General features: G+C 49.3%; 1 protein-coding gene across 15 annotated transcripts in view; it reads right to left on the bottom strand.

Moving 5' to 3' along the window:
* LOC106585259 (ankyrin-1) overlaps nucleotides 1–11,616 on the bottom strand; it is a 181,212-nt gene that overhangs the window by 6,942 nt on the left and 162,654 nt on the right. For 9 of the 15 annotated variants that reach the window (XM_014171276.3, XM_014171275.3, XM_014171272.3 and 6 more), the window contains 4 exons: nucleotides 10,859–11,555; nucleotides 10,145–10,517; nucleotides 3,641–3,724; nucleotides 2,942–3,085 (listed from right to left, as the gene is read on the bottom strand). In XM_014171276.3, coding sequence (XP_014026751.1) covers nucleotides 2,942–3,085; nucleotides 3,641–3,724; nucleotides 10,145–10,517; nucleotides 10,859–11,555 — 1,298 coding nt within the window. Of the gene's footprint in view, nucleotides 1–2,941; nucleotides 3,086–3,640; nucleotides 3,725–5,532; nucleotides 7,260–7,342; nucleotides 9,921–10,144; nucleotides 10,518–10,858; nucleotides 11,556–11,616 lie in introns of those variants that run through there. The other 6 variants (XM_082968547.1, XM_014171281.3, XM_014171284.3 and 3 more) reach the window with 5 other exon arrangements.

The raw sequence follows: 11,616 nt of genomic DNA on the forward strand, positions 1-11,616 counted from the left end.
TCAGGAGAGAGGGAGAGGGAATCAAGGAGAGAAGGAGAGGAAATCAGGAGAGAGGGAGAGGAAATCAGGAGAGAGGGAGAGGAAATCAGGAGAGAGGGAGAGGAAATCAGGAGAGAGGGAGAGAGTAGGGAGAGGAAATCAGGAGAGGGAGAGGAAATCAGGAGAGGGAGAGGAAATCAGGAGAGGGAGAGGAATACAGGAGAGGGAGAGGAAATCAGGAGAGAGGGAGAGGGAATCAGGAGAGAGGGAGAGAGCAGGGAGAGGGGATCAGGAGAGAGGGAGAGGAAATCAGGAGAGAGGGAGAGAGCAGGGAGAGGGGATCAGGAGAGAGGGAGAGGGAATCAGGAGAGAGGGAGAGAGCAGGGAGAGGGGATCAGGAGAGAGGGAGAGGAAATCAGGAGAGGGAGAGGAAATCAGGAGAGGGAGAGGAAATCAGGAGAGAGGGAGAGGAAATCAGGAGAGAGGGAGAGAGCAGGGAGAGGGGATCAGGAGAGAGGGAGAGGGAATCAGGAGAGAGGGAGAGAGCAGGGAGAGGGGATCAGGAGAGAGGGAGAGGAAATCAGGAGAGAGGGAGAGGAAATCAGGAGAGAGGGGGAGAGTAGGGAGAGGAAATCAGGAGAGGGAGAGGAAATCAGGAGAGAGGGAGAGGAAATCAGGAGAGAGGGAGAGGAAATCAGGAGAGAGGGAGAGAGCAGGGAGAGGGAATCAGGAGAGAGGGAGAGGAAATCAGGAGAGAGGGAGAGAGTAGGGAGAGGAAATCAGGAGAGGGAGAGGAAATCAGGAGAGAGGGAGAGGAAATCAGGAGAGAGGGAGAGGGAATCAGGAGAGAGGGAGAGAGCAGGGAGAGGGAATCAGGAGAGAGGGAGAGGAAATCAGGAGAGGGGGAGAGAGTAGGGAGAGGAAATCAGGAGAGGGAGAGGAAATCAGGAGAGAGGGAGAGGAAATCAGGAGAGAGGGAGAGGAAATCAGGAGAGAGGGAGAGGAAATCAGGAGAGAGGGAGAGAGCAGGGAGAGGGGATCAGGAGAGAGGGAGAGGAAATCAGGAGAGAGGGAGAGAGTAGGGAGAGGAAATCAGGAGAGGGAGAGGAAATCAGGAGAGGGAGAGGAAATCAGGAGAGAGGGAGAGGAAATCAGGAGAGAGGGAGAGAGTAGGGAGAGGAAATCAGGAGAGAGGGAGAGGGAATCAGGAGAGAGGGAGAGAGCAGGGAGAGGGGATCAGGAGAGAGGGAGAGGAAATCAGGAGAGAGGGAGAGAGCAGGGAGAGGGGATCAGGAGAGAGGGAGAGGGAATCAGGAGAGAGGGAGAGAGCAGGGAGAGGAAATCAGGAGAGAGGGAGAGGAAATCAGGAGAGGGGGAGAGGAAATCAGGAGAGAGGGAGAGGAAATCAGGAGAGAGGGAGAGGAAATCAGGAGAGAGGGAGAGAGTATGGAGAGGGGATCAGGATAGAGGGAGAGGAAATCAGGAGAGGGGGAGAGAGTAGGGAGAGGAAATCAGGAGAGGGAGAGGAAATCAGGAGAGAGGGAGAGGAAATCAGGAGAGGGGGAGAGAGTAGGGAGAGGAAATCAGGAGAGGGAGAGGAAATCAGGAGAGAGGGAGAGGAAATCAGGAGAGAGGGAGAGGAAATCAGGAGAGAGGGAGAGGAAATCAGGAGAGAGGGAGAGGAAATCAGGAGAGAGGGAGAGAGTATGGAGAGGGGATCAGGATAGAGGGAGAGGAAATCAGGAGAGAGGGAGAGAGTAGGGAGAGGGGATCAGGATAGAGGGAGAGATGGAGGAGGGAGAGGGAGCAGTGGCACAGTGTGTGAGGTGAAAGATACGAACGAGGTGAAGAGGTGTACGAAGAGACAAGGGTGGAGAGGAGAAGAGGTTAAAAGTGACAATTGAGGTAATGAGCGAAGCGAGAGAGTTGACGGGAAGACAAGAAAAGGAGAGGAAAGGAGACAATTCAAGAGAGGAGAGATAATGGAAAGACAGCCAAGCCAAGAGAGATGTGGTGGGGGTTGGAAAAACAGACAGGAAAATAGAAAAGAGAGAAGCATCAGAAACATTGACATGGAATAGAGTACTGCAGGTTGGAGGGAGCACACAGTCACAGTATATGGACTATAGACACTTTGAATGGAGGTGGGCAGAGAAGACAGATAGACAGTCAGTCAACGTGGGTTACTGAAGGGGAGAGAGTGGACCTCATTACATTAGCACATCAAGAGCAACCAACCAACACCCAGACATTCATATCAACTGGAGAGAAAGAGCCATCCATCTATGTACTGACTGGAGACAGAGCAGATATCAGAACTGACTGCTGTTAGGAAACCTGGAAGCATTAGTTTGTTGTTTCAGCCAACGCAGAGAGACAGTGCAAGCTATCAGAGCAGGATGCAGTTGTGGACTTTTTGGATGGTCCTACATGCAGGTCAGGATGGAGAGGGTGGACATGATGGGGGAAATGAAGCACAGATGAGTAAGGCTTGCAAGTTGGATACAAAGTACAGCATGAGGACACTCACACAATCAATCTTTTTTTCAGTTTCTTTGTAGCTAGGAGGTTGGGGAATGACAGCACAGGTTGATCTAAATTACGAACAGACACACATCCCATTCACACACCACAGTCCATGCAGGTTTAGCCCACTGTGGTCTACTTTGGACTAACAGAGGACTCTATACTGCTTATCCCAGCACAGTAAAGAGTTCGTAGTTCCCAGCTACACCCTTGTCATCTTCTCTAGTGGTTGATTGCTACATTGAGTCCCTATATAAATTCAGGGAAGTTTACAGATTGACCCAGATGGGCCCTGTATGGTCCAGTTAGTCTCAGTCCACTTTAACTGTGAATCAATGCTCTGTTTATGACAGATGAATGAGTTTGTTTAGAGTCTCAGCATCTTGTACAGTAGCCAGGGTGAGTGTGGCCTGGCTGATGCAGGTCAGTGGCCCACCTTGCTGCTCAGGACGGCGTAGTTTATGAACTGCTCCGCCTCAGCCTCCAGCTCATCCTGCAGAGAGCCATCCACGCTCACTGACCGCTCCTGACCCCCCTCGTCACCTGAGCCCTTCCCCCTGCGCACCACCTTCCGTACAATCTGCACCGCGCACACGCACGCACGCACGCACACACACACACACACACACACACACACACACACACACACACACACACACACACACACACACCCAGGGGAGGGAGGGAGAGGAGGATGAGAGGATGAGAGAAGCTGGTGGGAAAAAGAGCTTAAGAAGGAGAGATTGGTACTATATTGGGTTCTCTGTGTACCTCCCTGTGTACCATTAAGGAACTTAATGTTCATTATAAAACTGTCCTGGTTGTATGTATCCTTATCAACCCCATCCTTACTAAATCTACCACCCACAACCTTTCATACAGCAACTAAACATGACTGTGACACCTGTGAGAGCAAGACAGGGATCATTTTCCCATGTCGTGATTACAGTCATGACATTGGAATAAATCAAGGCATGATGATGAATGTGATGGTTCTTGATTATCAATTTAATAATCATTTCTATGAGGATGAGTGTAGTGAGTTGAACATGAATATTAACAGGGGAGAACTGGTAGATAGGCCACAGTGCAGGGCTATAGAGTAGAGAGAGGCATGCTGGGATAGATATCTGACCTTCTTGGTGACGATGTTTCCGTGCTCGTCTGTGAACTGCTCCTCGCTCACTTGTTCCCCTGGGAGATCCTTGGCCTCATCACCCTACGGGACAGACAACATGTACTGAACATCACTAAACAATACTGTCATACTGAAATACACATGGTATACTGTACCGCCACACACATCTGCTCATAGATTGATGGTAGATGCATCAACAGCACACACTTATACAGTAAGGAGTCCAAACCCACATACTCTACATTAACATTACAAAAGGGACCAGTCAATACTACCAGAAAGATTGGATCCAAATACTTGATTGGCCAACAACTTTTCCACAGACATTAATGTCACACCTATGAGTTTGTAAGTATGAATTGGGGAACGACTCCGGGGGAAAACCAGGAGTCAGCATACAGAACGAAAAGGGTGCTGGAATCTAGAGCACTTTAAAATAGCCCCCCAGAGTGAGTCTCATCATTTAGCCACTGTCACCAACCCCAAACCAGAGAGAGAGAGAGAGAGAGAGAGAGAGAGGAGAGAGAGAGAGAGAGAGAGAGAGAGAGATAGTAACTGGTCAGGGGATCACTAATGGGACTGCTGTGGTGTTAGCACTAATACAATTAGAGTTGATGAGGTTCATGATAATACAACTATTACTCATAATAACATTGGAGGCGCCAGTACAGCTATTTATAAGATCTAAAGGTCCCGCAGTTGAAACTATTGAACACAGCGCCATGGCTGTAGGAAAAGCCTGCCCTATCCCCCACAATCCATAGAGGAAGGAGTTTTTAGAGTTATTAAAGTTGTTGAGACCAGGAGAGGGCTGGAGGGAGGGGGGAGAATAGGACCATGGGATGGTAGAGAGATTAGAGACTGAGTTCATAGGTTTAAACACCATACAGGTTGAGCCATTCACAGCTCAACAGCACGTACAAGGTCTGTACAGTCTAAATGGGTCTCAACTGTAGGTCTATGGTCACAGCACGTATAAGGCCTGTACAGTATATATATCTACAGTCTAAATGGGTCTCAACTGTAGGTCTATGGTTTGACCATTCTTAGTTATGTCCTTACCTCCCTCTGTTACAATTCTATCTCACCTGGCGGAATACGGTATGAACAATATGATCCAGAAAGTTGCTTGAAAATACTTTAAAACTAATGTTGTTGTTGCAAGGTAGTTCTATCATGCATCCTGTATATTCATCATCTATGCACAAGTCAGCATACTGTATGTGTGAGTTACTGTTAGAATCATTTGTATGTGTTAGGATAATGACTTAACTGTTCCACTCTGAAATTATAGGATAGGGTGATATGTTTGAGAATCATGGGAAGATAAAACCAGGATATGGGGAGATCGGTTAGGATTGTAAAACTTTGAGGTTATATCCTTTAGTAGGGATGTAAACAGAGTGAAGTTGTAGAGTAGGTAAGAGAAAATCATTGAAGGGTTTCAAACCAAGAGGGTCCCAAAGGGGGAGGGGAGGTGAAAGCCTTAAAGAATGTGACACATTTTATGGTTCTTTGTGGTTAGTGGAAAAGTACTGGTTGTTTGAGAAGTGAGTGGTCTAAAGATAGGAATGTATGTGTGTATTATAAAAGGACTGAGTCCTAATTTTTGACTTTAGAATGTTCTCTGAATAAACTGTACAGACCTTTTGCAGAAAGCTGAGTCCTTGCCTAATTATTCTTAACCCAGCGTCTTACAAACCTTGGGGATTAGTCAAAGCTTATTGAATTATCATTGAGATTCAAAATTCCCATAACAGTTACGCACAACCACACTGCAACCATCTGCTTTCCACCACACTGTTTGTTACACTCTCCTTCATTATTTTGTTCCATTGCCAGTCAATTCTCTCTCTCATCCTCTCCCCCCTCCCCTCTCTGTTGGGTACCTTGAGAATGACCCTGCGGCGGACCACGCGGGTGGTGACGTTCTCCTCTTCGTCGGCCATGCCCTCGGCCTCGCCCAGCTCACGGTCCAGCGCAGCATGCACATAGGTGAGCACAGAGCGCAGGGAGCCGCTGGCTATATGCATCACATTCTGACCGCTGATCACCAGGAAGGCCAGCAGCACAAAGCTGAAGAGCAGCTCGGTCACCAGGGCCCACATCACTCACAGCCCCTCCAAGCTTCTACCTCTGCAAACTCTCAAAGCAACCCAGCAACCCAGTGGAGCGCACGACACACCCACTCTCACACACCCAACTACACGCCCACCCACACACACTAACACAGACACTAACACACACACACGTCTGTGCAGGCTCTCGCCGACTATACACGACACTTCTCTCCGTTTTTCTGGGGCAACAGCTGCACCCTCAGGCCTTCTCTCCTCTCAACAGGGCTGGCGTCTTGTCCTTCTTTCTCTCCCTCCGTTTGTGTCCCTTCTTCAGCAAGCTCTACTCCACTCGACCCTGTTCCTTCTTTCTCTGGCTCCGTCTCCCTCTCCCTCTCTCTCTCCGTCTCCCTCTCCCTCTCTCTCTCCGTCTGTCAGTTGGTCAGTAGGAATGGCTGACCCATGCCATCAAATCTAGGCGGCTGCAACCTTGGGAGGCTTCTATTTCCTCTCCCTCTCTCTCTTTCGTTCCTTCGCTCTCTCTCTCTCCCCTCCGTGCTTCCAAAAACAACCCTCTCACCCTTCACCCCTCGCTCCCTCTCTATCTCCCAGCCATGTGATCTGTAGTCTTTAAATACTTCTGGCTGCTCCAGAGAGGAGCTCTGCTCTGTCAGGCTGAGAGGCTGAGAGTGAGAATAACAGACTTGCACCCTGACCAACAGGCTTCCCTCAGGTAATCACACTATACTCTGGTACACACAACCATACATTATACTTCCACACTTATATTATTATTCCAATGGCATGTAGGTATATGTTCCACCACCACACATCATTATTCTGTAATGGTTTGGGATCTATTTTACTTGAACAATACAGTAAGATGCAGATAGTCTGCAGCAAGACCATTTCCTGCCACTTATTCTCTATGGGCAACATTGTAGTTTGTTCTTACTGTTCCAACACACTGGCAGTCCCAATATAACCTGGCAGTCCCAATATAACTTCCTACCAGGGATAGCCCACAGAGACTGAAACAGCCCCTTTTGCCCTCTCACTGCGTCGCAAAGTTGAGCTGTCCTTTAGGGTGGTCTGGTGCAGTGCCAGAATGCTAGATGCCACGTGTGATGGGCTGGGATTGGGGATCTGGTGACAGGGGCTGCTATATTTGGCTTGACAGGCTGTTTGTGCCCTTCTTGGGCCTTCTGTTTGTATGTGCATGTGTGTGAGAGGAGAGGATAGTGGGATTATGATACATATAATCTAATTCAGTTATAGCCTTCTGTCACTGGGTTTGGACTGTAGTCATACAAGTCCTACTGTACAGCATTTACATTTTAGTCATTTAGGAGACACTCTAATCCAAAGCGACTTACAAAAGCAATTAGTGTTAAGTGCCTTACTCAAATCAAATCAAACTTTATTTGCCAGATGTGCCGATTACAACAAGTGTAGACTTTACTGTGAAATGCTTACTTACAAGCCCTTAACCAACAGCGCAGCTCAAGAAGAAGAAAATATCTTACCAAGTAGGCTAAAATAAAAAGTAATAATAAAAAGTAACACAATAAGAATAACAATAACGAGGCTATATACAGGGGGCACCGGTACCGAGTCAGTGTGCAGGGGTACGGGGGGGGGGGGGGGGGGGGGGGAATTGTCCGGTGGCAATTTTTATGAAGTGTTCAGCAGTCTAATTGCTTGGGGGTAGAAGCTGTTGAGGAGCCAGGCTGTGATGCAACCGGTCAGGATGCTCTCGATGGTGCAGTTGTAGAACCTTTTGAGGATCTGGGGGCCCATGCAAAATCTTTTCAGTCTCCTGAGGGGGAAAAGGTTTTGTCGTGCCCTCTTCACAACTGTCTTGGTATGTTTGGACCATGATAGTTCGTTGGTGATGTGGACACCAAGGAACTTGAAACTCTCGACCCGCTTCACTACAGCCCCGTCGATGTTAATGGGGGCCTGTTCGGCCCGCCTTTTTCTGTAGTCCATGATCAGCTCCTTTGTCTTGCTCACATTGAGCAAGTGGTTGTCCTGGCACCACACTGCCAGTTCTCTGACCTCCTCTCTATAGGCAATTTCATCGTTGTCGGTGATTAGGCCTACCACTGTTGTGTCGTCAGCAAACTTAATGATGGTGTTGGAGTCGTGTTTGGCCATGCAGTGTTTGGCCATGGGTGAACAGGGAATACAGGAGGGGACTAAGTACACACCCCTGAAGGGCCTCATTGTTAAGGATCAGCGTGGCAGACGTGATGTTGCCTACTCTTACGACCTGGGGGTGGCCCATCAGGAAGTCTAGGATCCAGTTGCAGAGGGAGGTGTTTCGTGGGCACTATGGTGTTGAACGCTGAGCTGTAGTCTATGAACAGCATTCTCACATACAGTAGGTGTTCCTTTTGTCCAGGTGAGAAAGGGCGGTGTGGAGTGCGATTGAGATTACGTCATCTGTGGATCTGTTGGGGCGGTATGCAAATTGGAGTGGGTCTAGGGTGTCCGTGAGGATGCTGTTGATGTGAGCTATGACCAGCCTTTCAAAGCACTTCATGGCTACCGACGTGAGTGCCACGGAGTGGTAATCATTTAGGCAGGTTACCTTTGCTTCCTTGGGCACAGGGACTATGGTGGTCTGCTTGAAACATGTAGGTATTCCAGACTCGGTCAGGGAGAGGTTGAAAATGTCAGTGAAGACACTTGACAGTTGGTCAGCGCATGCTTTGAGTACACGTCCTGGTAATCTGTCTGGCCCAGTGGCTTTGTGAATGTTGACCTGTTTTGTTCACATCGGCTACCGAGAGAGTTATCACACAGTCATTCAGAACAGCTGGTGCTCCCATGCATGCTTCAGTGTTGCTTGCCTCGAAGCGAGCATAAAAGGCATTTAGCTCATCTGGTAAGCTTGCGTCACTGGGCAGCTTGTGTCTGAGGTTTCCCTTTGTAGTCCGTAATAGTTTTCAAGCCCTGCCACATCTGACGAGCGTCAGAGCCGGTGTAGTAGGATTCAATCTTAATCCTGTATTGATGCTTTGCTTGTTTGATGGTTCATCTGAGGGCATAGCGGGATTTCTTAGAAGTGTCCGGATTAGTCTCCCGCTCCTTGAAAGAGGCAGCTCTAGCTTTTAGCTCGATGTGGATGTTGCCTGTAATCCATGGCTTCTGGTTGGGATATGTACGTACAGTCACTGTGGGGACGACATCATTAATGCACTTATTGATGAAGCCGATGACTGACTGAGGTGTTGTATTCCTCAATGCCATTGGATGAATCCCGGAACATATTCCAGTCTGTGCTAGCAAAACAGTCCTGTAGTGTAGCAACCGCATCATCTGACCACTTCCATATTGAGGGAGTCACTGCTACTTCCTGCTTTAGTTTTTTCTTGTAAGCAGGAATCAGGAGGATAGAATTGTGGTCAGATTTGGCAAATGGAGGGCGGGTGAGAGCTTTGTATGCATCTCTGTGTGTGGAGTAAAGGTGGTCTTGGATTTTTTTCCTCGCATGTGACATGCTGGTAAAAATGTGGTAAAACTGATTTAAGTTTGCCTGCATTAAAGTCCCCGGCCACTAGGAGCACCGCTTCTGGGTGAGCATTTTCTTATTTTCTTATGGCCTTATAGAGTTGGTTGAGAGCGGTCTTAGTGCCAGCTTCACTTTGTGGTGGTAAATAGACGGCTACGAATAATACAGATGAGAACTGTATCTTGGTAGATAGTGTGGTCGACAGCTTATCATAAGGTACTCTACCTCAGGCGAGCAATACCTTGAGACTTCTTTAATATTAGACATCACGCACCAGCTGTTACTGGCAAAAAGACACACACACGCACCCCTCGTCTTACCAGAGGTAGCGTGTCTGTTCTGCCGGTGCATGGAAAATCTCGCCAGCTCTATATTGTCTGTTTCTTCGTTCAGCCATGTCTCGGTAAAACATAAGATGTTACAGTTTTTAATGTCCCATTGGTAGGATAATCTTAATAGTAGGTCATCAATTTTATTTTCTAATGATTGCACGTTAGCAAGGAGAATGGAGGGCATTGGGAGTTTACTCGCTCGCCTCCGGCTTCTCAGATGGATTCCCGATCTGCGTCCCCTTTTCCGGGATCTTTTCTTCACGTAAAAGGCATGGATCTGGGCCTGTTCCAGTGAAAGCAGGATATCCTTCTCGTCGGGCTCGTTAAAGGAAAAAGTTTCTTCCAGTCCGAGGTGAGTAATCGCTTTTCTGATGACCAGAAGTTATTTTCGGTCATAAGAGACGGTAGCAGCAACATTATGTACAAAATAAGTAAAAAAATAAGTTACACAAACCACCCAAAAAAATAACAAAATTGCACAATTGGTTGGGAGAATGTAAAACATCAGCCATGTTCTTTGGCGCCATCTTAGGAAGGGCACATCTACCTGGGCTACCTGCTACCCCAATAATAAGATGGGTTTCCCACTCACCTGCTGCCTCAGGCGTACGTCATCCCAGGTCTGCAGCTCTGGCACCCTGTGAGGGAACCCCAGGCCCTTCTCAAATGGCTGGGTGCCCCTGAAGTGCCCACGCAGCAGCTCAGAGTGCCCCATGTCCCGCACCGGCTGAAGCAAGGCCTCCTGGGACACGCGGGACTGGCTGGGGTCCACATCCATGGCAGCGCGCACTGATGACATCATTGAGTCCATGGCCTGCCTGGGTTTTGTTGTCTGTGAACCCAACCAGGCCTGAGTGTGGTCAGTGACAGGTTGCCAACCTGGACCCGACTGCTCCTGCAGATAGGACAGTAAAGAGCCACCACCTCCGCCACTGCCTCTACTACCACTGCTGCCACCACTGGACCTAAGGAGGCAGAGGATGAGTGAGAATAGAAGAAAGGAGGAGAGAGATGAAGAGAGGTGGAGAGAGAGGACAAGTGAGAGGAGAAGAGACAAAGGAGTGAAAGGAGCAGACAGAGGCCAATGTGTGTCAAATGTGTGTGTCAAACAAAAGCTGACTAATAGTCCTTCATAGACACTCTGTTACTAAAACTAAATATTGTATTATTAGGTTAGGAAACATGGCAATATTGACGTGTCCTAAGTCTCAGTTGTCTCAGAGGTGAGTGTCTGGACTACCCTCTGTCTGGCCAGTGCTGTGTCCAGCTGAGCTGCAGACTGACTTAGGTCTGAGGACACACTCACCTGTCTCCATTACGGTCAGCCACGCGGCTCAGACCGGGCGACTTGCTCAGCCGGGTGTACACTCGCTGCTGTTGTCCTGCAACAAGAGAAAGCCCTTCCTCTGAGCCTGTCCCTCCTCCTCTTCCTCCTTCAACTCCAGCTCCATCTCCACCTGCCAAGTTGCCTCTGACCGCTGCTGCCTCTGACTTCACAACTTTTGACCCTTGACCCTTCTCCAGACCATTAACGTTGTATAACATGGCGGCGATGGTGCCTCCGAACGAAGAAGGGGTGGCAGGGGTGGCTGTGCTGAACGAAGCAGGGGTGGCAGGGGTGGCGGTGCTGAACGAGTCAACAGCCCCCATCTCTGAGTTGTCTTCCACCAGCTCCATGGAGCCACTCAGCCCCCCTCCCTCTCCGCCAACCCTACTGCCCAGCCGGCCCAGGCTCCCGTATGGCAGCCCCAGCAGCCCCTCCGAGTCGTCAGCATTGCTGCACTCCAGTGAGGAGTCCTCCACGGCCACTAGGGAGGGGATGTTGCCCGAGGGCCACACCTGCACATCGGACATCTCCATGAGTGTGTCCTCCTCTGTGATGGCCATGGGAGCACACTCCAGACTGGAGACTTCCTGCCAGTAGGGCTCGTTGCCGAGCGGGGAGGGCAGGCTGTACTGCATGGAAGGAGGGGAGAGCAGCTCCTCCTGCAATACCCCGTAACCTGGAGCGACACACAGAGAGGCACACTGACACGGGCCCCCCACCTTGCTTCGCCACGCCTC

Source organism: Salmo salar, chromosome 24 (assembly GCF_965601325.2).
Source record: "Salmo salar chromosome 24, fSalSal1, whole genome shotgun sequence".
Taxonomy (NCBI): domain Eukaryota; kingdom Metazoa; phylum Chordata; class Actinopteri; order Salmoniformes; family Salmonidae; genus Salmo; species Salmo salar.